The 24,366-nt window shown below is 37.0% G+C and overlaps 3 protein-coding genes and 1 pseudogene across 6 annotated transcripts; 3 read left to right on the top strand and 1 right to left on the bottom strand.

Moving 5' to 3' along the window:
• Positions 1-800: 800 nt before the first annotated feature.
• LOC147288357 (glycosyl hydrolase family 81 protein) lies at positions 801-3,378 on the top strand. Its single transcript, XM_086240327.1, has one exon. The coding sequence runs from the start codon at positions 1,098-1,100 to the stop codon at positions 3,321-3,323; it is 2,226 nt and encodes a 741-aa protein (XP_086096453.1). The 5' UTR covers positions 801-1,097; the 3' UTR covers positions 3,324-3,378.
• Positions 3,379-3,511: 133 nt separating this feature from the next.
• LOC147288356 (uncharacterized) lies at positions 3,512-5,907 on the bottom strand. Of its 2 annotated transcripts, XM_086240328.1 has the most exons (8): positions 5,783-5,907; positions 5,635-5,743; positions 5,177-5,225; positions 4,999-5,101; positions 4,811-4,906; positions 4,650-4,724; positions 4,280-4,349; positions 3,512-3,934 (listed from the first exon to the last, which is right to left on the bottom strand). In XM_086240328.1, the coding sequence occupies exons 1-8, from the start codon at positions 5,824-5,826 to the stop codon at positions 3,857-3,859; spliced, it is 624 nt and encodes a 207-aa protein (XP_086096454.1). In that variant the 5' UTR covers positions 5,827-5,907; the 3' UTR covers positions 3,512-3,856. The 2 variants fall into 2 exon arrangements, with proteins under 2 accessions (XP_086096454.1, XP_086096455.1); XM_086240329.1 differs by lacking the exon at positions 5,783-5,907 and having other exon boundaries at positions 5,635-5,769.
• Positions 5,908-9,615: 3,708 nt separating this feature from the next.
• On the top strand, positions 9,616-12,234 carry LOC147288355 (putative disease resistance RPP13-like protein 1; annotated as a pseudogene).
• Positions 12,235-18,331: 6,097 nt separating this feature from the next.
• On the top strand, positions 18,332-23,568 carry PERK8 (Protein kinase superfamily protein). Of its 3 annotated transcripts, none has more exons than XM_086240232.1 (8): positions 18,336-20,114; positions 20,473-20,853; positions 21,211-21,297; positions 21,856-21,926; positions 22,179-22,255; positions 22,365-22,512; positions 22,717-22,878; positions 22,960-23,568. In XM_086240232.1, the coding sequence occupies exons 1-8, from the start codon at positions 19,106-19,108 to the stop codon at positions 23,260-23,262; spliced, it is 2,238 nt and encodes a 745-aa protein (XP_086096358.1). In that variant the 5' UTR covers positions 18,336-19,105; the 3' UTR covers positions 23,263-23,568. The 3 variants fall into 3 exon arrangements, with proteins under 3 accessions (XP_086096359.1, XP_086096358.1, XP_086096357.1); XM_086240231.1 differs by having other exon boundaries at positions 18,338-20,114; positions 20,443-20,853; XM_086240233.1 differs by lacking the exon at positions 22,960-23,568 and having other exon boundaries at positions 18,332-20,114; positions 20,443-20,853; positions 22,632-22,753.
• The last annotated feature ends 798 nt before the right edge of the window (positions 23,569-24,366 follow it).

Raw genomic sequence — 24,366 nt, 5'->3', positions numbered from 1 at the left:
TTATTCTCTGTCTATCAAGATGTGCTTGATTGGCTTTTGGAGGTCCCTGAATTCTTGTATTGAGCTGTGGATTGCTCCTGTAAAAGACACTCTACTTATTCCTTCCTAATTATTTGAAATTCGTACAACCATATATAACAAAACAATTCAATGATAAAAAGCATAAAAATAAGAACAAAATGATACCATATATGAAATCAAATTAATGAAGCCATGTGAATATTCCTGCTTCAATATTATACACAACATATTTTATCCTTTTATACTAAAGAACGAAATCAAATTGTAAAACCTGAGTAAGAGAAAACAGTCATGAGAACCAAATATCTAGCACCTCATCTGCAGGACTTAAACTATTGATTGGGCTTCAAACAAATAAAGAAGTTGAGATTGGGCTTTCTACCATGTTGATCTATAAAAGATTTGGGCATGGGTGGATTCGATTCCGAAATCTAAAGAATGTAGGCCCAAACGTGCAGTTTCCAAGCCCATGTTTGACTCATGCTGATGATAACTCACGCGTTTCCTTATGTCGTCGCAGTGTCGCACTATAATTATTCGTTTTTTACTTTTTCTTTCCTTTCTTAGGCCACCACCTCACCCAAAAAGACAATATTAAGGCTTAAATCCATTTTGTCAGGCCCCTTTTTACCTAAAATGGAAAACACATTTTTCCATTTGCTAACAATGCTGCTCAAGCGAGTTGAGTCGAACTGAGAACAAAGTTGTACACGTTACAAGAGCAACCCATGTGCAAGTTACAATATATGCTTGCCTATGAAGCATTCTAAAGAGTGAAGACCCACACATTGTTATGCTTTTCTTAACACAGTCAGTTTAAGATTCGTTTGGAAACCTTACAATCCTCACATACCCAGAAATTGGGTTTGTGATGATTGCAAGGTATTCAAAGAAGCCATTGAAGGTTTTGCTTCTTAGGCTCCTCCTATTTGGTAACTGACAACGAAACTCTCCACCATTTCCTCCTACTTCCCCTCTCTCTTTCTACCCAATTCCAACCAACTCATCACAAATCATTATTTATTTATTATTTTCTTTTCTGGCATTTAATTTGACTCGGTTACATACCCAATACAATGTTGAAAAAGATCAGGCGCAGAGTCAAAACCTTAATCACCAAGAGCTTCAAGAAACCTCACAAGCCTTATAAACCCCCACCACCACCTCAGGCTTCATCACCATCACCACCTGCTGAACTTCAAACCATGTCATCACTACCACCATCACCATCACCATCACAACAAACCCAGAAGCCACCAAAGAACACACCTTTCCTCTTCCCTCAAACCCAATCCACAGTCCTCCCAGACCCTTCACCATTCTTCTCCCAAAACCTCCTCTCAAACCCACTCCCCACAAACTCCTTCTTCCAAAACTTCACCCTCAAAAATGGCGACCAGCCTGAGTACTTCCACCCGTACCAAATCAAATCCTCCTCCTCCTCTCTAACCCTCTCTTACCCATCTCGCTTCTCCAACTCTGCTTTCCTTTACCAGATTTTCATAGCCGACCTCACCATCTCTGCCTCAGAAAAGGCCAACCCAGATGCACAAGAGCACCATAAAATCGCTTCCTTTACTGATCTCAGTCTCACTTTGGACTTCCCCTCCTCCAATCTTCGCTTCTTTCTCGTCCGGGGAAGCCCCTTTGTCACATGCTCTGTCTCTAAAGGCACTGCGCTTTCGATCTCAACCATTCATGCTATTCTTTCGTGTTCTTCCAACAACTCTCGCACCAAGTACACCATCAAGCTCAACAACATTCAGACATGGCTTATATACACCTCCTCTTCAATCGATTTCACTCAGGGCGGCCTATCATTGATAACTTCTGGTGGGTTTTCTGGGATTGTTCGGATTGCAATATTGCCCGATTCTGATCCACAATACGAGGAAATCCTGGATCGGTTCAGCTCTTGTTACCCGGTTTCTGGTGAAGCTGTGTTCACAAAGCCATTTTCGTTGGAATATAAATGGGAAAAGAAAGGATGGGGGGATTTGCTTATGCTTGCTCATCCTCTCCATCTTCAGCTTCTTTCGGGTGATGATTGTGATGTTACTGTTTTGCAGAATTTCAAGTATAAAAGTATTGATGGTGAGCTTGTTGGTGTTGTTGGTGATTCATGGGTGTTGAAACCAGACCCTGTTTCAGTCACTTGGCATTCAATTAGAGGTGTTAAAGAGGATTCATACACTGAAATAATATCTGCGCTTTGTAAAGATGTTGAAGCTCTCAGTTCAACACCAATAACAACAACGTCTTCTTATTTTTATGGGAAATTGATTGCCAGAGCGGCAAGGTTGGCTTTGATTGCTGAGGAGGTGGCTTATCTTGATGTGATTCCAGCAATCAGGAAGTTCTTGAAGGATACAATTGAGCCATGGTTGGATGGGACTTTTAGTGGGAATGGTTTCTTGTATGATGGTAAATGGGGTGGAATTGTCACTAAGCAAGGATCATCAGATTCAGGTGCAGATTTCGGGTTTGGAATTTATAATGATCACCATTACCATCTGGGCTACTTTCTTTATGCCATTTCAGTGCTTGCGAAGATTGACCCGGCGTGGGGGAGGAAGTTCAAGCCTCAAGCTTATTCACTTGCAATGGATTTTATGAACTTAGGCAGGCGATCAAATTCACATTATCCACGTCTGAGATGCTTTGATCTATATAAATTACACTCATGGGCAGGAGGGCTAACTGAATTTGCGGATGGGAGGAATCAAGAGAGCACAAGTGAGGCAGTGAATGCTTACTATTCAGCTGCTTTGATGGGGTTAGCCTATGGAGACACACATCTTGTGGCCACTGGATCAATGCTTGCAGCTTTGGAAATTCTGGCAGCTCAAATGTGGTGGCAAGTAAAAGAGGGAGATAACATTTATGAGGAAGATTTCACAAGGGAAAATAGGGTGGTGGGAGTGCTATGGGCCAACAAGAGGGACAGCGGACTTTGGTTTGCTCCTCCAGAGTGGAGAGAGTGCAGGCTTGGAATTCAGGTGCTGCCCATATTACCTATCACTGAGGTCTTGTTCTCTGATGTTGGCTTTGTTAGGCAACTTGTGCAATGGACACTGCCAGCTCTGAGTAGGGAGGGTGTTGGGGAAGGATGGAAAGGGTTTGCCTATACCTTGGAAGGGATTTATGAGAAGGAAGGTGCTTTGGGGAAGATTAGGAGCTTGAATGGTTTCGATGATGGCAATTCGCTTACCAATCTCTTATGGTGGATCCACAGCCGAGGTGAGGTAGGAGAGGAATTTGGGGATGGAGGGAACATCTGTTGGTCTAGGCACTATCACTGAATTTGGTTATATTATACTTTGGATGGTGTTGAATAAGAAACAATATGATGGTTTCTATGTGTTTTATGTGATTGTGATTTATTCTTTGTTGCAACAGTAAGCTATTCTGAATACCTTGTGATTTACTGTCATAATTTGATTTTCACACACAAGGTAATATGGCATGCCTAAATTTGATTACGAGGAAGATGGGTGCCCAAAAAGGAGGTAAAGATGAGCATTCAATGGATAGGAATACGATTGGTAGAGGAAACGTTTGTCATCTAGTAAAACAAAGTCACTTGTGCATACATGTAATATACTTCATAAAACACTAGGCAGCTTCTGCAAATGCACACAGATAAGAATATTACATAACTTTTCGAAGATAATCGCCCAAGTATATTGGCAACTTAAGATATGCTCTGTTTCACCATCTCGTTCTCCACATGAGAGGTCAACGACTCAACAAACTTCATCTCTATTACATCAAAGGTTTGCATCCACATGTAACGACAGAAAGGTAGGTCATATTTCTACCGCCAACTGCTTGCTCATGGTACATTAAGCAATTCGTTTGCCTTCTCCAACCAAACCTTGTATGGCTCATCATAGAAAAGAACAAAGTGCACCTGCAATCAATAAAGAATGTAACTGCCAGTGAGTTAGAGTTCTAGAATATCCATCTAGTCAAGGCATGGATCACATTATTCAATAGAATCAATTCTATCTACATATAGTAATAAATGTGTTAATTGATAATGCTCCAGATAGCTTCCAAATTGGGGAAAACAATGTTTGCCACAAGAACAAAGCATGACCCAATACCCATCTAAATAAAAGACATTGAAAGTGTACGTGGAACCACTTGACGAAAGAAAAGGAAATTTGAACTGGAAAATAAAGCCCACATTACTGTACTGTCATGTCATGTCATGTTATTATGCTAGCAACTATAAATTATAAGCATACCATACCTCCTTTAGGTCATTCGCAAATTCTCTGACTGTAGATAAAGCTATTGGGGCCGCCTCATTACAAGGATATCTGGACGAATATGAAAAATTAAGAAGCGATTAATCTGTCAGTCACTTGTTTACAATTTCATTTATGATTTCTTTGAGTAACAAATGGAGAGAAGTAGAATATGTAATCTAATAGCTTCAAGCATGAGGGTATATGAATCATGATACCATAAAACTTCAAAATTTTGAATGCCAACAAGAGACAGGACTCTCTTTCAACTCTATGTGATGAAAGGCAAGAAAGATTATAACCCAATACACCTCATGCAACATTGATCAGATGTCACTTTTGAACACCAAGGAAATCCCTTTGTCAACTTACCCAAACGCACCACAAGATATGGCAGCAAATGCAATATACTGAATGTTGTTCGATTTGGCTAAGCTCAAGCAGTTCCTGTAATCAATTTGCATGAACGAAATCTCAACAAAGAGTAACAAATCAAACTACTAGCAAAGTGGCAGCATGAAACACATAACAACCTGTGTGCAGCTCTCAGATAGGCTTCTGGGTTACTAACAGACCCGTAGATGGGTCCAACAGTGTGAATTACATGAGACGCAGGCAACTTAAAACCTCTGCATCATTTACAATGGATTGCAATAGGGATTATGTGCTGTAGGTTTCAAAAATCAAATGCACAAATAGGAGTTAAAACATGAGAATTTACGGAGTAATCCTTGCTTGTCCGGTGGGACAGCGTATTCCTGGCCTGACTTCTCGGACACTATAGCATGCTTGTAGAAGATCTGTGCCAGCAGCCGTATGTATAGCTGGAAGATCATTAAAAATCAATATAACTCATTTCACAATATCTACAATATAAAACCTTATGAACAACAGAATACCTCCATCTGTACCACCACCTCCAAGCATTCGCTTATTTCCTGGATTAACCTGCAAAAAGATGTCCATCAATATGCAATAAAATTCTCACAAATTTATAGTACCGGATTATAACTATTCAATGGGGCACAAGGGGACCTTCATGGACCAGATAATATAGTGTACTAATATGGCACAAGCTAGTATCAGTATGATCCATAATTAATATGTACATAGAGTTATAAGTTAAACACAGAGAACTCGAGAAGCACAAGTCCCAGAATATAAGTAAAAAAAAAAAAAAACTGAACATCTTGAGCTGAAATTTTCATTTTCCAAGAAGAAAAAAAAAAAACAAACATATCTATCGACCAGGTTAGACCCAAGAGGCTGAAAATTTCCCAACTTTTCGTTTCCTGTCATTTCTCGGGAGCCAGAAGATTAATGAAGAAGAAATAATATAAGAAAGAAAAGGACTGACGATTGCATCACTGGAGCCGTCGATGAACCACTTGGTGATATCTCCCTTTTGGATTACGAGAGTGCATGAAGCAGATAAAGGGAAGCGAACCACTCCGTTGGACATGGTGGAAACCATAACGAATTACGCAGCGAAATCTTGCAGGGCGCGAAGCGAGTGTGAGTGTGAGAACTGAGCTGAGCAATCTTGCATGCTTTATACACGCAGCTCGGACTGCTCGGCATTTCACATTTGGAAGACGGAGAAGGGCGAGAGAGTTGACCCCAAAAAAATAAAACAAAACAAAAAGAAGTCTCAGTCTACCATTCCACCTCCATATACAAATACATGCACTCCGCGCCTAAAAATGCTGTTCGGCAGCCGGCAGGTTATATTTATTAGTCAATACGTAGCAGAATCTAATTTGTTGGTCATGTTATTTGACTATGATATCTTTGGGTTGGGAAATTTATCCCGAAAAATAATATCGATCATTGTGCAAATTGCACTTTTTTTTATGTAAGTTGCACTTTAATTTATATATACCCACTTTTAAGTTGCACTTTTTTTAATATCATGTTCTTTCCACCAAAAAAAAAAAAACGTTGCACTTTTTTTTTTTTATGCAAGTTGCATTTTTTTGATGAACCAAGATATAATTTGCCAAAGAAAACCAATACCATATTATAACACCACGAGGAGGATCATACCAAAAAATTCATCTGATCTATAGCATCCAAGTTGCAGTATAAAGTCCTAGTGGACAAGCTGTCTTTATCAGATTCAAAATGATTTGCATATAAGTCAGGGGAAGAGTCAAAACCTTACCATTTCTCTTTACTTTCCAAAAAATTATTAATTATTTATTATTATTCTTAGGGAGGCAATTTTCGCACTCTTTTTTTTTCCGTTTGCACTTCATCTCCTTTTTTAATGTATTTTGTATATTTTTATTATATATTTTTTCAAATTTATTGTTAAATTTTTATTTTAATTATTTTTCAGTAATGATTATTTTTTCTTAAATTCTCTCATTCTTATTAAAAAAATAAAAATAAGTAATTTTCTATCCCCCTCATCGTATCTTCTTCATATTGCATCTTTTTGCCTTCTATGCCATTTTTTTTCTTTTGTGAACCAATGTTGTACGTGTTTTCAATCATCATTCTATACTTTATTAGGAAAATATTTAACCTGTCATATATTTTTTTCGTTTTCTTCATGAGGGTCATGATTTATATATCTTCTTCTTTTGATGGTGGGTTTTGTGTTATGAAATTAATTAACGTTTTCATTTAGTCCACTCCCTCATTTTGGGTCTTTTGACACTGCCAAGAAAAGTGTTTCCATGCCAAGCAACCACTACTTATTTGTAGCATATTTGATTTTTTTTAAAATGAATGTCACATGACAGCTTAATAAGAAAAAAAAGATGTACTATATCATGAAGACGGATATAAGTGTAGAGAATTACATATGTTTTTCTTTCTTTTTAAAAGAAAGTTATAGAAATAGATATATTATTATGACAGTTTTAAATAATTAAATGTGTATGATTTAATGTTGCATATGTAACATTTTATAATTAAAAGTCAAAGGGTATATGTGGAAAATAAATAATAAAAATATATACAAACATTTAAAAAAATAAAAAAGAGTGCAAATGAAGAAAAGAGAAGTGCGAAAAATCACCTCCCTTATTATTATTATTATTATTATTATTATTTGTACAGTTAACGTGATAAGATGAGCTCTCTAGAACTAATCAAGATTAATGGACACAGCTAAATAATTTTTTGCTAGGTTAATTTTTTGTAAAGTTGATCTTTGAATGAAGACCTAAATTATATTAAATAATAGGCTCAAAAAATGGTTAATATCATATGTGTAAACTATTCAAAACCCTCAAATTAGAGCTTAGTTATTTCAAAACCTCTAGCTTTACTAAAGTTAATTCAAAACCCCCTATTAGTTATTTAAATGCTCCTAAAACCCCCTGGTCAACTAACAACCAGCTGGGTTTGACCCCAAATTTTTCTAATATTCCAATTATAACCTCAGCTGGTCACTTAATCAGTTAATCACATTTCTCTCTCTCACATTCTCTTTCTCCTCTACGCTCTCTCTCTCTCTCTCTTCTCTCTCTCTCTCTCTCTCTCTCTCTCTCTCTCTCTCTCTCTCTCTCCCCACGTGGCTGTCATCGGCGAGTGCTCCGTCGTCCGGCAACGGTTGCTGGCGAGACCGGTCCCAATCTTCTCGTCTCTCCTCTCTCTTCCTCATGATCCCTATGCTCTCCACGTGCCGTGAAACCAAACGTCGACGCCGGATTGGGTCTAGGCAGATCCGAGCTCTCTCGTCGGCGATCCGTCAATTCCGGCGACGACGAGGTGTCGGACTAGTTGGGTTCTTCTCGCCTCTTCCTCCTCTATCTATCCATGGCCTTTTCTTTCCCATAAAATCCATAGAAACCCAAATACAGCCCGAAGTCCGATCGTCATCTCCGGCGGTGACTTCGAGATTTCGGCGACGTCGCAGCCGCTCTCCACTTCCAGAAGCTTCCTCTCGACGTGGTGAGTGTGATGGTGGTCTCTGATTCTCCAACTGACCACCGTGGACGGCGAATCGACGCCGAGAAAGTCTGAGACTTATCGCCGCCGTTGCCGGCGATTCCGGTGGCGGATTGAAGTGGTTCCGGTCTCATTCTTCTCCCCTTGACAGTCTCTCTCTACTGGTATACAAATTTTGGTTCAATTGCATTGAATTTCAAAAGCCCTGATTTGAAAACCCTAATTTGAAATTGATTTGTGAATCTGTCTGTGAAATGTATAATTTGTGAATCTGTTTTAATTGAATTTGTTATAAATCAGATAGAAATGTGGTTTTTAATTGATTTATAAGTATACAAATTTACTTCATTTATTGATTAAATAGTTTCAATTCGTGAAACATGAGTTTTAAATGAATTTTGAATGAAATTATGGTTCTGAAATATGATGAATCAGATTTGCAGGTAGAAACAGATCGAGGCAGTGGCGACTGTCGTGTACTCGTCGCGCGTGAGGTGATCGGACGACGTTGTATTGTTGGCTACTCCTCTCATCTCAATGACTTGTTGTATTGTTGTTGTTTTTTTTTTTTTTTTGATAAGGTTGCTGTGTTTTTTTTAGTGAAACAGAATTCAGTTAAGGTGTAACTGTTTTAGTGAAGTGTAATTGTTTAGTAAAGGTGTAATTGTTTTTTAATTAAGGTGTAATTGCATTTTAGTCGAGGTGTAATTGTTTCATCACTTAATTCAGTTTCAATAAGTGAATTCATAACTGAATTCTTCAATTTAGTGTAACTGAATTTCTGAAATTCAGTTTCAGTGTAATTGAATTCTTGAAATTCAGTTTCAGTGTAATTGAATTTTTGAAATTCAGTTTTAGTGTAATGAAATTCAATTTCAGTGTTTGATTTTAATTTTAGCGAAATATTGAGTTTTAGCAAAAACTTCAATTCAAAAAAAAAAAAAAAACAGTTTCACCAAAATTCAATTACAGTGACGTCAGCACGTGTCAGCATGTGTCAGTGCGCGTCAGAAGGGTAATTTAGGATTATAAATTGTAGGGGGTTTTGAAAGAGTTTCTAGATGGGTGGGGGTTTAGACAAATTTTTTTGGTGATTAGGGTGTTTAAAATTAGGCACTATTTGCATGGACTTCAGGCGAAGAGCCACCATTTCGTTTTATGTTTCCTTTTGGTGTACTCTACATATATATATCAGTAATGCTACACTTATTATATTTTTATATCATAATTTTATACCACTTAGCATTCATATGTATATATATTTTCTACCAAATCATGAAAAATCATTAATTATTATTTATAACAACTTAAAAGTTTCTCAGAACTCAAAAGTATCTCGCAATCTGAAGTAGTTTCTCTAAGAGAATCGTACATATATATATAATTCACAAACAAAAGTCTTTCATTTTCCCGTGTACCGCGAACAAGAGAAGTTATGGCAGCTGCGATAGTGGGTGGAGCTTTTCTCTCTTCTGTTCTCAATGTTTTGTTTGAAAGAATGGCTTCTCGTCAGGTCCATGACTTCCTCTCCGGAAAGAACAACACCAAAGGACTCCTCAACCAGTTGAAGATAAAGTTGCTGTCAGTTCATGCAGTGCTGGATGATGCCGAGGAGAAGCAGATCAGAAGCCCAAAGGTGAGGATGTGGCTGAACGAGCTTAAAGATGCTGCCTATGCTGCAGGGGACGTGGTGGATGAGATCAACACTGAAGCTCTGCCCCGCAAGCTGGAGGAGGGTACTCAATCTCGAAGCACAAGCAGTTGGGTGCGCAACCTTGCCCATCCCACTTTGTTGGACAAATTTGACAAAACTGTGGAGCCCAAGATAGAGGAAATTCTTGACAGAATGGATCTTCTTCTAAGCGAGAAAGATGTGCTTGGCTTGAAAGAAGGTGTTCATTTTCGAGATAGACCACAAGCAAAAACAAGGGAAACTTCTTCTCTGATAGATGATGATTCTGGTGTGTTTGGAAGGGATGCGGACAGAGAGGCCATCATTCGATTACTGCTATCCGATGATGCAACTGAAGATAAGATAGATGTGATTCCTATTTATTGTGGGCATGGGAGGAATCGGAAAGACCACCCTTGCACAGCTTGTATACAATGATGTGAGAGTAAAGCAACATTTCAACCCCCGAGGATGGGTTTGTGTTTCGGAAGAATTTGATATTCTTAGAATAGCACAAGCAACTTATGGGTCAATTACTTCACAAACTTGTGGTATCACTATACTAGATCTACTTCACATTCTACTCAAGGATGAATTAGCTAATAAGAAGTTTCTCATTGTCCTTGATGACGTTTGGAATGAAGATTATGTTCATTGGGATAAATTAAGGCTTCCCTTTCAATCTGGAGCACATGGGAGCAAGATTATTGTCACAACACGCAGTAACGGTGTTGCATCTGTGATGGGAACTCTTCCAACTCACCATTTGAAGCAAATAGCTGAGGAAGATTGCTGGCAGCTGTTTGCAAAACATGCATTCAAAAATGCTGGTGTAATTAGTACACATCCAAATCTTGAAGTAATCGGAAGGCAAATTGTTAGTAAAGGCCTTCCTTTAGCTGCAAAAACACTTGGTGGTCTCTTACACTCTGAATTAAATCTGAAAGCATGGAAAAATATACTGAAGAGCGACATATGGGAGTTGTCAGATGAAGAGAGTAAAATTCTTCCATCTCTATGGTTTAGCTACTGTTATCTACCATCGCATCTCAAGCGTTGTTTTGCCTACTGCTCGATATTTCCTAAAGACTACAATTTTACAAAATCTCAATTGATTTTGTTGTGGATGGCTGAAGACCTACTACAACCAACAAAGAAGAAAATCATGGAAGAAGTTGGAGATGACTACTTCGATAATCTAATCTCAAGGTCCTTCTTTCAACATTCACATTCAACTATCTCTATTCCCTAAGAGATAGAGAAGTTCTGGAGAAACTCCAACCGCATACAAACTTAACAAAGCTCAAAATTGCACTTTATGGGGGAACAAGATTTCCAGGTTGGTTAGGAGATCCTTCTTTGTCTAATCTAGCTTCTGTTATACTTATAAATTGTGAATCTTGTTACCTCTTGCCACCACTGGGGCAGCTACCTTCCCTCATATATCTCTTTATTAAAGGGTTAAAGGAAGTGGTGTCGATAGGTCCTGAGTTTTATGGTAACAGTACTAGTGGAATTGAGCCATTCAAATCTCTAAAAGAATTGAGGATCTACAATATGTTGGAGTGGCAAGAGTGGTCTTATGTTGGTGGAATTTTTCCTAATCTTTGTAGTCTGACAGTGACGTCGTGCCCCAAGCTAACAAAGATATTACCGTTAGACAACTTGCCAAAGCTTGAAAGCCTAGACTTGCAGGGTCTGAAATCCTTTACTGGCCCACTTTCACAGGAATCTATAAGCCCTAAATTCGTCTCCCTCAGTTATCTGAACATATATGATTGCCCAAATTATGTATGTTTTTCAGATGGAGGGATGGATGCGCCCAAATTGACAGAAATGCAAATCCACGAGTGTTTGAAATTGAGGTCATTGCCAGGACAAATGGACACCCTTCTCCCATCTCTTGGGCGTTTGATGGTAACACAATGTTATGAACTTGAGACATTCTCTCAAGAGGGATTGCCTTCAACACTAAAATCACTTAAAGTTGATTGTAACAAAGAACTCTTTGCAAACCGCATGCAGTGGGGCCTAGGAAGACTCAACTCTCTTAAAGAGTTGGAAATCAATTTCAAGAAATGTGAAGACCAAGTGGATTCATTTCCGCAGCAGGGGCTATTGCCCACCAGTCTCACTTCTCTCAGCTTCTATAATGTTCTGAATCTTGCAACCATTTTACACCTCAACTCTCTTCAAGAATTGTATATTTGGGAATGCCCTATGCTCCAGTGCTTGCCACAAGATGGGCTACCCGTGACTCTTTCTCGATTGGAAATCTGGAGATGTCCTTTGCTAGCACAGCGATGCCAGAGAGATACAGGGGAAGAATGGCCCAAGATTGCTCACATAGCTCTCGTACTCGTCAATGCATCACGTGTGTGATATGATCTGTTGCCTCAAAATAGCTATGGTGTTAAGTGCGCAGGAAGCAAACATACTGGAAGCCATATGTGTACAATTGAGCCTTTAAATTACAGGTAATATATGACAGTTATTCTCTCAGGTCAGATACATTGGATATCATATTGCTCAACTGTTACAATTTTCATGTTTTAACTTTTAAATTGCACTCGGTTGCTACTTCCAACAGACTCTTTGATTGGGTTAAATTGATTTAAAAATTCATCTATTTGAAAAACTGCACAACTTCTGTTCTGACTTTTTCGTGCTGTTTGATTGTGAGAAGATGAGCTCTCTACCGCGCTCTCCTTGTGAGATATTCGGCTCTGGTCCAGTGCAGCGCATATTCCTGTGTAATGGACTTTCTTAATTTGTTAAGGTAAAAAATCCACATCTTAGACATTCATACAAGATTTATGTGTTATGCCAGCTTCAATTGAAATTGTAGGGTTTTTGTAGGGATGCACAAGATGTAGTTACCAAGTTTGGGTAAGCAGGGTGTTGGGGAAGGATGGAAAGGTTTTGTCTATACCTTTGAAGGTATTTATAACAAAGAAGGTGCTTTGGGGAAGATTAGGAACTTGAATGGTTTCGATGATGGGAACTCGCGTACTAATCTTTTATGGTGGATCCACAGCAGAGGTGCGTAAGGAGAGGAATTGGGGGTTGGAGGAAACATCTGTTAGTCTAGGTACTATATATCAGTGAATTTGGTTATATTATGCTTTGGATGGAGTTGAATAAGAAGCAACTTGATGGTTGCTATGTACACAGTTTATGTGATTGTGATATATTCATTGCTGCAACAGTAAGCAGTTCTGAATACCTTGTGATTTACTGTCATGTTTTGATTGCCTTTCATTTGCTTTTCAACTGTATTGTGAGCTTTCTATTGAGTTTTCTCCGTTGTGTTTACCTGCCATTGATGAAACCCATCAACTTGTCTGAAATATGTGACATTTTAGATGCATTATGTCACATTCCAAGTTAATATGGCATGCTTAAATTTGATTACAAGGGAGATGGGTGCCCAAAAAGGAGGCAATTTCTTCAACTAAAAGCATCCACAAGCGTGTTTTCACGACATTTACAGAATTAACACAAACAACAGTAGATAAGCACTGGACTTGGTTAAGGTCTCAGATGTAAGAAAACTATAGAAGCACCACCCTAACTTACCTCTTACATATTTGAGCACTTCAATCACACCAATGGCTACCAATAATCCAGCCAAGAAAATGTTTGTCCTTTTCAAACGAGCATTAATCTCTTTCATGCTTTCTATAATTGCTCTCATTTCATTCAGGCACTCTTCAAGATGGGCTAGAACAGCAATCACTGCATCTCTGCGATCTTCAAGATTTTCATGATGATCTTCACTCTCCGGAAAGTCATCTTCCCAATCTCGGTACTGGCACATTTTTATTGTTGGTGGTTCCTGCATGGTATGGTATATTTGTTAGAGAGAGAGGGGGGTTGGGGAGCAAAGAGCTAAAACTTCAATTAGACCTGCTGAAGAGGAACACAAGTATTCTGCATTCAAGTTCTAAAACGGTATATGCAGTAATGTGGACCTTGAATCCTTGATCATACTTTAGCTCACTAATTCAAATGATACGTTTAGAAAATGTATATTGTAGCATTGCCAATACAGATTACAGTCCCTCACCATCCATTGTGCAACCACAGTATAAAGGAAAAAGGAAAGCAAGGGATATTTATCTCCTTCTCAAAATGATGTAAACATTGAGATCGAGAAAGTATGCCATTTGAATAAACTACAGGCCCATTTCATAACGTTTCTGTTTTTGTTTACAATTAACAAGTGCTAATGCCAAGTGCGTAAGAGACACCCCTGAATAAATATATGCATGTGCAATGTAGCAATGAAACAATGTACATATAATTCATGAAGCAAGAGTTGTAGTTGATACACAAATTACAATTTTTCCACAGAAACTTTTATACAAAGACACTCTACAAAACAAAATTCCGATAATTCCTGGAAGGGTCAATCATCATTTATCACATCCCTCTCCACAAAAATGACTAGTAGTCATGGGTTTCTATTCACTAAAACCTTATACAACATCATTTCAAACACAAAGAAAATAGCTTTTTTCATTAATCATTACAAACTAACCCATACTACTTTAATACAGCTAAAAAACAAATTTAAAGCAGCAAAAAAAAAAACCATTTTGGGTTGCCGGGAAAACTTGGGGAAAAATCAAGTAAACGAACATTAGTTTTGTCTCAGAAAACAACCAAAAAAAAAAAGATTTCTGATGGCACCCACTACTAGCATTTTCCTTACGGTAACTTTTGGTGGACTCCATTACCTCTTATTGGAATATTGGGTTCATTTTTTTTGGGATATTTTCTCAGTCACCAAACGTTGAGAACATAATATTCAAAAAAATCAAAGAGAAACCGTATAAGAAAAGCAGAGAAGAGAAAAATAAGGTTTGGTTAGTGAGGGTTTTGATGTAGCAATGGAATGGGAAAAGGAAGAAGCGCGTGCCTACACGTGAGTCAGGAGCTGAGTAGCTTGAGAGTTGGAGAGGGACTGAGGGAGACAGTGAAATTGGAAATGCGCGCATTATATACTGGGCCAACTGGCTATGGAAGTCCGCGGTCATTTCGGTGTTTCATTTTGGGTCCTATTTCTGATTTGTATGGCCCAAACGGTAATTGGATTAGAAAATGGTTGGAGGCTTGGTTGAATTCAATAGCCCATTTGTTCAAAGCCCAAAAAAGATTTTTTTTTAAATAGAATTTTCTTTTTAAAAAAAGGTCAAACATACAACACCATGTGGTCATACCAAAATATTTCGTCTTTAATGGCCCTGACCAAAAAGATGCCGTATTGCCTATAAATAAATAAATTTTGAATGAGAATTTAGAATATAGAAAATTAGGATTAAATATCAAATGTCAATAATTTTTTGGTATAGCATGAATACCATATAATATTTCAATTGAACTACCAAATTTAAATGTAATTTTTAGATTAGGTCACAAATATGTTGGCCCCTTTGATTTGAGCCTTTTCCATTTGACATTTTTATCCTTTGGCCCACATATGATGAGTGTTAGTTAAAATTTATAAGGTTTTGACAAAATTGCCCTTGAAGCTTTTATATTATTTTGAAAATTTGCTAATGTAATCTCAACTTCACATTTAGTTGTGACTGTACGACACTCACAATTTCAAATTTAGTTGTGACTAAACGACAGTCACATCTAAGTTGTGAGACAGTCATAATTAAGTTATGACTTAATTGAATTTTTTTAGAGAAATTATACTACAATATAGTATAAATAGAGGTCAAAACAATACTTTTACTCAAAATAATATATAGTATAGTGGTATGAGTTGTCTCTTTCAATTTACCAAGACAGTCACAATTAAGTTGTGACTGGATTGATTTTTTTATTTTTTATAATACAATATAGTATAAATTAATGTAATATTTGTGATGTAATATTATTTTTATTTTTTTATTGTAGTGGCATGTGATGTAATATTTGTAAATTCTAATACTTTTTACTTTATTAATTTGTTTGACTTTTCAACTAGTACCTAATCTAAAATGCTATTTAATTTTGGTACCTAAACTAAAAAGTTATTAAAATTTAGTAATTAAAATCAGTGGACCTTTTAGAATATAATATTAACTTTTTTAGGGATATAGCATTAATTATGCTTTTGAATTTCATTTTATCAAACCATATTGAGGGAGGATATTCAAATTTGGAGAAATTATTTTGTGTAACCGATACATCGCCACGTGCTATAACTAATTCAACGTGTCATAATATGGGTGAATGTTATTAATATTATACCCTTCTAATATAAAAATAGAATAATGCTATACTTACCACATTTCTTATACCACATTCTTATACCATCTCACGTGTCATTACTTTATTGGACAGAGTTTTTCTTTTTCTTTTTGGGTTTTTATTTTTATTTTTTAGTATCCAATGTATGAATGCCATGTAAGTTGCCACAGAAAGTGGTATGAAATTATGGTATAAAAATGTGATATATCTAGTACTACTGATAAAAATATATCGTTCAAAAATACCCTTATACGTTAAATTAGTTATACCACATAACGGTGTATCGGTTACACCATTACACACTGCAATAATTTTTTTTCAAACTTGAGACCTTGATTGTATAAGCAAATACTATTATAATCACTAGAGCTACGACCCCTACTGAGCATTTGGACTATAGATACAAATTTTTGATATGTGATATTTGAATGGATTTAAATTCTCATATTATTAAAGTTTCAGGAAATTGAGAAATGGTTTATCAACTTTCACAATAACTTTAAAACTTGAATTTAAGAGCGTAAAATTTCATCTTAAAATATCATTTAAAAGTGTAAGCAATGAGATTGGTCACAACTATTGTCAACTCCACAACCATTGCAACTCTCATTTCTATTCCAAATCCACCATGACCAACCTTGACATTGTTCTTGTCATGGTCACCACCGCCACCTCAATAGTTATTACCACCATAATCACTACTTGTCAGCTCTACTATTATCATTAGGAAAATGCTAAAAGTCTCAAATTTTTTTTTCAACATTTGTTTATCACTTTATATGTCATTATTTTACTGGATATGATATTTTTTTTTTTTAGGTTTTTTTTTTTATTTGTTAGTGTCCAATATATGAATACCATATAAGTTTGAAAAAAAAAAAGTTGAGATTCCTAATACTACTGTTATCACTATTATCGTTGTTGTCATACCTATTATGTCATACCCACATTTACAAACTAATGCATTTGAGTAAAAAAAAAAAAAAATCATAATTAAAGTAAGAAAATTTATAAATTCCAAAACTATAAATCAGTTGATCACATATTTTTTCCAAATCTCAAATGATTCCTCCAATGAACTATCTCATATTACTTTTATTCAGATGCTAGTTTTTGTGTGTTTGGCATATTGTGTCCTTGACTCATTCTCAAAGAACAATCTTGATGTTGCAATATTCACTCACACGACAAGCAACAGCAACAAATATTGAGCTGGACGGCACCATAAAATATAGAGAACTAGGGAAGGTAATATTTCAGTTAGCTTGTCACCATGAGAATGCCCTGTTCCACCATTAGCTCAACCAACCTGATCACAGCCTTTGAGTTGAAGACTAGGCATGAGATGGTTTTGCATACGCGACCTTATAAAAACACCCAAAAGACAAAAATAAGTTAATTCTAAACGTGAATATTGAAGAATAATTGTTTATTTCACAAAAAAAAAAAAAATTTGTTTATTGCTGCTTCATCAACATGCGCACATTCAAACAACATGGCAGTTGGAGACTGTGCCTTGCGGCATTGAGAATTATTTTTTTTTGGTCGACGGCAGTGAAAATGAGATCTCAGGATTTGTTTATTAATTTAATCACCTCATGAAGAAATCTTTATTTTAAGTTTAAGCGCTGGCTAACATTGGATTTGAAGTCCTACGCGGCTTAATTATTTGACTATTATTTTTCATTTCTAAAAAATAAAAATTCTTCCCCTTCATTGATACAAATTTATACAAGCTCTCACAAAGAGTTTTCACCTAAAAGTTAATACATATGATACTGTAGAAACACAGACATAAAGGTTGAAACTTGACCATGTGAGTTTTTTCTTCATAAAATTAGATGATTTTTTACCACAAAAGACAAGATTTTGTGGCTAATTACCTATCAAACGATAAAAACTGAACCCTAGAGTAGGATTTTTACTACTTTTTCTTGGTAGTTTAGCTTTTTATCTTTCCATTCTTTTGATGAACATCTTTCCTTCTTTTTTAATGGGTTGATTAGTACATTTCTATCCTCAAGAACGAGAAAAAGACAAAATATATACAAATAAAATTCGATTATAAGAAAAGGTATGTTACTAACAATTATATATATTTTTGGTTATAATTTATAAATACATTTATCATTTTCTTAAAAAACAAAACAGGAAGGAACAGCTAAGAGCCTAAGGAGGTGTTACTTATACTAAAATTTGTGAATGAATTGTGATGATGCTACTGAGTATTTTTACAATCATTGGCTGCCACTGCTGCTGTCCATGTGAAATTGTGGGGAGTGGGACTCTTCCGAAGTCGCCCCCACGTTTCTTTGCGTAGTTTGTGGGTTACACATTAGTCTTTACAGTCTTTACCATTTTCCCCGAAAATAGTTTTCTCGGGAAAACACTGTGGCATTCGAAGATTCCAACCTGTAACACAAACAAACTCCCCAAAACACCATTTCCCAGATGGGTATTAATCATTGCTCGAGTTTTTAGCTTCTGGGTTTTTCTCTGTGCACGATTTGGTGATCTGGGTTTTGCTGCATTTGCCCAATAAAAGTTATCAGCTTGAAGTAGTAAATCTGGGTTTTAAAGTGTCAACCTTCCCCATGTTGGAGCTCATAGGTATGCTTTTTGCTCAATTTTCTGGTTGTTGGGTGTTTATTTTGCTCGTACAAGGGTTTTGTGGGCGGGGTGGTGCTTAATTTTTGTGGGTTTGGTGAATCTGAACTGTTCAGTGTTTGGGGGACCTGTAAAGGAATTAAAGACTCAGGCTTTGCCTGGTCCTATTGAATTGGGGTTTTCTGGCATTTTATATTCCCAGAGAATTTGGTCATTTAAGTTGGTTGTTGCTGTGGGGAAGACATTTTGCAAATGTATTTTGTTATGTAATGGTAGCTGATGTATGATTTTCAGTGAAAGCGACTTGCTTTTGTCACTGATTTTGACAAATTTTTGGCAATGGAAGTGGTGACAAGCCAAAAATAGCAAATTTAACATTCAATTCATTCATTCAAAGATGTCTTCAACATCACCTTCTCCCAATTCCTCCCCTTCTGCTGTTCCACCAACTTCCTCTGATACCTCACCACCCCCACCTTCTTCCCCATCACCATCAAATTCTTCAGCTACTTCAACTACTTCAACCCCTTCTGATGCTTCATCCCCTCCTCCCCAGTCTCCTCCTCCAGCAGAGCCGGCTGCTCCTCCTCCGTCCACTCCGCCATCATCGCCACCACCATCAACACCACCACCAACTTCACCACTGCCTTCTCCGCCTGCCTCTCCACCCCCTTCACCTCCTACGTCTCCGCCCCCATCGGCTCCGGCATCACCCCCATTAGCACCTCCAACATCACCCCCACCTCCGCCGCCAACTATCCCTGCTCCTGCTGTGTCTTCGGCACCCCCACCAAATGAGTCCCCACCACCGCCATCAGGAGGCTCCCCTACTCCCAAAGCTTCCCCACCGCCTCCAGCAGAAGCCTCACCTCCAACTAAGGCTGCCTCACCTTCCCCACCTCCTCCAGCTGATGACCCAACACCGCCTTCATCCAGTTCTCCACCACCACCACAAGTAAAACCACCAGAAAAATCTCCAACACCCTCCACAGTTACACCTCCTCCATCTGGTTCTCAATCTGCTCCTCCACCAGCTGATAACTCCCCTCCTAATCCCACATCACAATCCCCACCTCCTTCAGTCCCCTCATCCTCTTCACCTCCTTCTACTTCTCCTCCTGCTCCGCCTAGTAATTCATCAAGTCCCACTGCCTTACCTGTTATTCCAGCGGAGAAACCAACTGCAAGGTCAACTAGTGATGCCAATGTAACGGCAAATGCCACATCGGGAAAATCAGGAGGGTTAAACACTGGAGGAGCTGTGGCAATTGGAATTGTAGTTGGATTTCTGGTGCTCAGTCTTGTGGTGATGGCAGTGTGGTTCACAAAGAAGCACAAGAAAAGAAGAATTGGATCAAATGTTGGCTTCACCATGGCTTCCCCGTTTGCTTCCTCCCAGAATTCAGGTAACACAGTCAGCATTCACAACTTTAAATATGTATTTCTTGTTGTTTGTTGACACTTAAGTATTCAAACTTGCTTCACTGAGAAGGAATTATAGCAGCTGTCCCGAAAGAATTGGAAGAATTCCTCACAAAGAAAAGGGAAATTGGAAGAATTCCTCACAATAAAAAGGAATTTAAACTCGTTTCTCTATTTTTGTCATCACCTGTAGGCTATAACATTTATAAAATTGTTTTAAGAGAAAGCTTTTGAATTAGATTGCAAGCTTTAGCTGAATGGGCAGATGAGGCCATTGAATTCATATTAATGGAACTTGGATCTGCTCTCCAGATTCAGTATTTCTGAGGCCCCATTCTCCAGCGCCCCTTGTAGGAAATGGTTCTGGAAATGATTTCGTGTATGCACAATCAGAGCCTGGTGGAGTAAACAATTCAAGATCATGGTTCACATATGAAGAACTAATCCAAGCTACAAATGGGTTTTCAAAACAGAATCTTTTGGGTGAAGGTGGATTTGGTTGTGTATACAAAGGTGTCCTGGAAGATGGAAGAGAAGTTGCTGTAAAACAGCTAAAAATTGGAGGTGGACAAGGGGAACGTGAGTTCAGAGCTGAAGTTGAAATTATTAGTCGAGTACACCATCGCCATTTGGTTTCCCTGGTTGGTTACTGTATATCTGAGCATCAAAGGTTGCTTGTCTACGACTATGTTCCAAATGATACCCTCCATTACCATCTTCATGGTGAGCCATTACCAAAGTCTTGTATGATATACCTGTTGGGTTCTAAATCTTTAATTGTGATTGAATTTTTCACCAATATTCTTTTGAGAGGTGGCCATGTTAATCTGTGTCAATAAACTTGCTAATGCTCCCAAGGGTGCTTGATAATTAATGTTTCACATTTACTGCATGTAGTTCTCTTGTATACATGCAGTAATTGTGAAGAATAAATTCTCTTTTTTTTTTTAATTATTATTATTAGAATGGAGCATAAAATTATCAAGCACCATTTGGAGCATTAGTAAATGTGAAGCATAAATTTCTGTAGTTCTCTTGTCAAAAATTGTACCTCTAACTTTCTTCTATTGAACAATGCAGGTGAGGGCAGGCCAGTTATGGATTGGGCCACCAGAGTCAAGGTTGCTGCTGGTGCAGCTCGTGGAATAGCTTACTTACACGAAGATTGTGAGTTTCTTCTTTTTCTCTGGACATCTTTTAGAATTTTCGATTCACCTTTTCTAGACCTTAATTTGTTGAACGCAGACACATAATCAGGAATGACGGCTTTTTTATGATGTGTTGATCAGTTTATTCAATGAACAACAACCTGTCCAGTTATAATTTCCATTGAAGTGCAAATAGTAATTTATCCTGTGTGAAACAGCCATTAATCAATAATCATATAGCAAATTAAGTGACTTGGTGTAAACAAGGGCTCTCTACATCAAAATTTATATTAGTTGCCTAGGCCCTCAACCATCTAAATTACATTAACAATTGAGAAAGAATTCTTTATTGTTAACACAAGAGTCATGTTCAAAATCAACAAGCTTCATCACTGGAATTTTGTGGTGCGCTGTTCTTTATGTTTGTAATTTCAATATGGTAGTAACCCAAAATCAAAACAATATAAATGAACTAAACATAATAAAGATAAAGGTTAGCTATATTCATCCAAAGCTATGTAGAGTTTGTTTCTCCAGTACTGTATTTATCCTTATTTTGTTTTAATGTGTTTTTTAGGCCACCCACGTATTATTCACAGAGATATTAAGTCATCAAATATCCTTCTGGATAGCAACTTTGAAGCTCAGGTATGCCTGTTTCTGCAACCCTAGTTTTCAAGGATTAAAAAAAAAAGCTTCTAGCTGGTTACAGTGATTGCTTTTAGTGCTTGTAAAATGGATTCATTTCCATCTTCTGTTAAGTAACAGCCTTTTGGCAGCCTGATAGTCATGAAATGACTACAATGGGCTTGGAAGCTAGATGGTATTCTTGGTGTCTCAGATTGTCAATCATTTGATAGCAATTAGTGTTTCTAAAGATACATTTTCTCTCACTAACAGGTTGCAGATTTTGGGCTTGCAAAGCTGGCATTGGACTCAAATACACATGTAACCACACGAGTCATGGGAACATTTGGGTAGATACCTGTATCTTTTGAATGAGGATCCTCTCCATTTCTTGAATCTTTCTAGTCATGGCCTTTCCTTTTTACATGTTTTGATGAACGGCATTGTTTGATCTTCCAGATACATGGCTCCAGAATATGCAACAAGTGGAAAGTTGACTGACAAGTCTGATGTTTATTCTTATGGCGTTGTGCTATTGGAGCTAATCACAGGTCGCAAGCCCGTGGATTGCTCTCAGCCAATTGGTGATGAGAGTCTAGTTGAATGGGTAAAGTTACAAACATCAAATTTATCAAACTTAATTTGTATGGTATCATGATAATATTATTTGGAAATTGTTACTTCTGTATATTTTCTTGTTTTTCTAATTGAGTCTTGTGTGATCAGAATTTTATGGTTGTGTACAATACCTAGAGCTTGCACTTTCTGGCATAGTCAAAACTTAGATTATAACAGCTAACTTTTCCTCCAGGCTCGACCTTTGCTTACTCAAGCACTTGAAAATGAAGACTTTGAAGGGTTGGTAGATCCAAGGCTGGAAAATAATTATGTTGAGAATGAAATGTTCCGAATGATTGAGGCGGCTTCAGCTTGTGTGCGTCATTCAGCCACAAAAAGGCCACGGATGAGACAGGTATTTACTAAATATTGTATGATGTTTCTCACGTTTTGTTTATACACTGCAGAGAATTAATAATTTATGTCCCCTTTCTAGGTGGTAAGGGCTTTAGACTCCTTAGATGACTTCACAGATCTCAGTAACGGATTGAAACCGGGCCAGAGTGAAATTTTTGATTCAGCACAACAATCTGCCCAAATTAGAATGTTTCAGAGGATGGCATTTGGTAGTCAAGACTACAGTACGGGTTATTTTAATAATTCTCAGAGTAGCTGGAGAAGTAGAGACTCTAGAGAGCATGGGGACCAAACTCAGAGTAGCTGGAGTAGAGATCTGAGGGACCATAGTACTCAGAGTACTGTAATATCCATAGATAGATCTGGGGTATGGAACAAGTGAGACAACTTAAGGCACATTGTGCAAACTGGAGTCAACCTGCAGTTTGGGTGGGCATTAATTTCACTTGACTCTTGGGACCCTTTATTGGGCTCTTGGAACCCAGGTTGTGTTGCTCATTATTTGTAAATCTTACTCAAATCATTTCCCCTGATTTTTGTATTCTCTGCTAACATGATTTTGTTGTAAGGATGCCCATTTCTGTATTCTTTTGTAATTTAGATTCATTGATGCAGGTATTGTATGTATCTATATTTGTTGTTTTTATATAAATATTATTAATTTATATCATAATTTTTTGGTAATAAAGTTTTCCCATTTGTGGCAGTTAAATATTCTGATCCTCTAGATGCACTTGCTGTTTAATTTGTTACTAGGCCTTGTTTGGGATTGCATGAAGGACCAAAAAGTTGTTGTGAATGACAATTCTCAATCACCTATAGCAATTTTGGTGTTTGGTAAAAAAATGAAAAATTGATTTTCCTCACAATTTTTAACTCCCCACAACAAAAACAGAAAACAGGTTTCTAAGTGCTTTTAAAAGCTGCAGTGAATCACAACAACAATGAATATATTATTGATTTCTATAATTTTTATTTGTTTATTTTAAATTAAAAAATATGTCTATTATTAATTATATTTTATATTGTGATAATTAATTATGATATTTTATTTGTACGATTAAAATTATAATATACCTAAAAAAATAATAGGCATACTTATTTAATAATGTTTTTAGAAAAATTAATGCTAATAAAAATTTCAAAAACAAGTAAAAAAATATTTTATTTTTACCACACAAATAAGTGGGAGATACTTTTAGCATTATGTCCATTTTAGTATTATACACAGTTACAACACTTTTACATTAACATTTACCAAACGCTTTATCAAACACTAAACTACTTTATTTTATAGCTAACTTTATTCCTCGCAACAATATCAAACTGCCCTAAATCCCTAGCTTATAAGTTGTGAACTTGTGATTAAAGTTAGTAGTAAAATAAAAAGAAAAAAGTTTTCATTATCCTGTTGAATGTTGATGATAGATACCTTCAGGTCTACATCCAGCATGTTGATTAACTATTAACTACTTTTCATTAAGTT

This window comes from Dryas octopetala, chromosome 4, assembly GCF_963921425.1.
Source record: "Dryas octopetala chromosome 4, drDryOcto1.1, whole genome shotgun sequence".
In the NCBI taxonomy this organism is placed as follows: domain Eukaryota; kingdom Viridiplantae; phylum Streptophyta; class Magnoliopsida; order Rosales; family Rosaceae; genus Dryas; species Dryas octopetala.
This window is presented reverse-complemented; position numbering and strand designations above follow the sequence as displayed.

Bases quoted from the DNA above. Each gene is read 5' to 3' on its own strand.
- PERK8 (XM_086240231.1), top strand. From the start codon at position 19,106: ATGTCTTCAACATCACCTTCTCCCAATTCCTCCCCTTCTGCTGTTCCA. The intron at 21,298-21,855 runs GTGAGTTTCTTC...TGTGTTTTTTAG, and splicing joins AGCTTACTTACACGAAGATT to GCCACCCACGTATTATTCAC. The intron at 21,927-22,178 runs GTATGCCTGTTT...TCTCACTAACAG, and splicing joins ATAGCAACTTTGAAGCTCAG to GTTGCAGATTTTGGGCTTGC.
- LOC147288356 (XM_086240328.1), bottom strand. From the start codon at position 5,826: ATGCAAGATTGCTCAGCTCAGTTCTCACACTCACACTCGCTTCG. The intron at 5,226-5,634 runs GTCAGTCCTTTT...ATCTTTTTGCAG, and splicing joins ACGGCTCCAGTGATGCAATC to GTTAATCCAGGAAATAAGCG. The intron at 3,935-4,279 runs GTATGGTATGCT...TATTGATTGCAG, and splicing joins TTGCGAATGACCTAAAGGAG to GTGCACTTTGTTCTTTTCTA.
- LOC147288357 (XM_086240327.1), top strand. From the start codon at position 1,098: ATGTTGAAAAAGATCAGGCGCAGAGTCAAAACCTTAATCACCAAGAGC.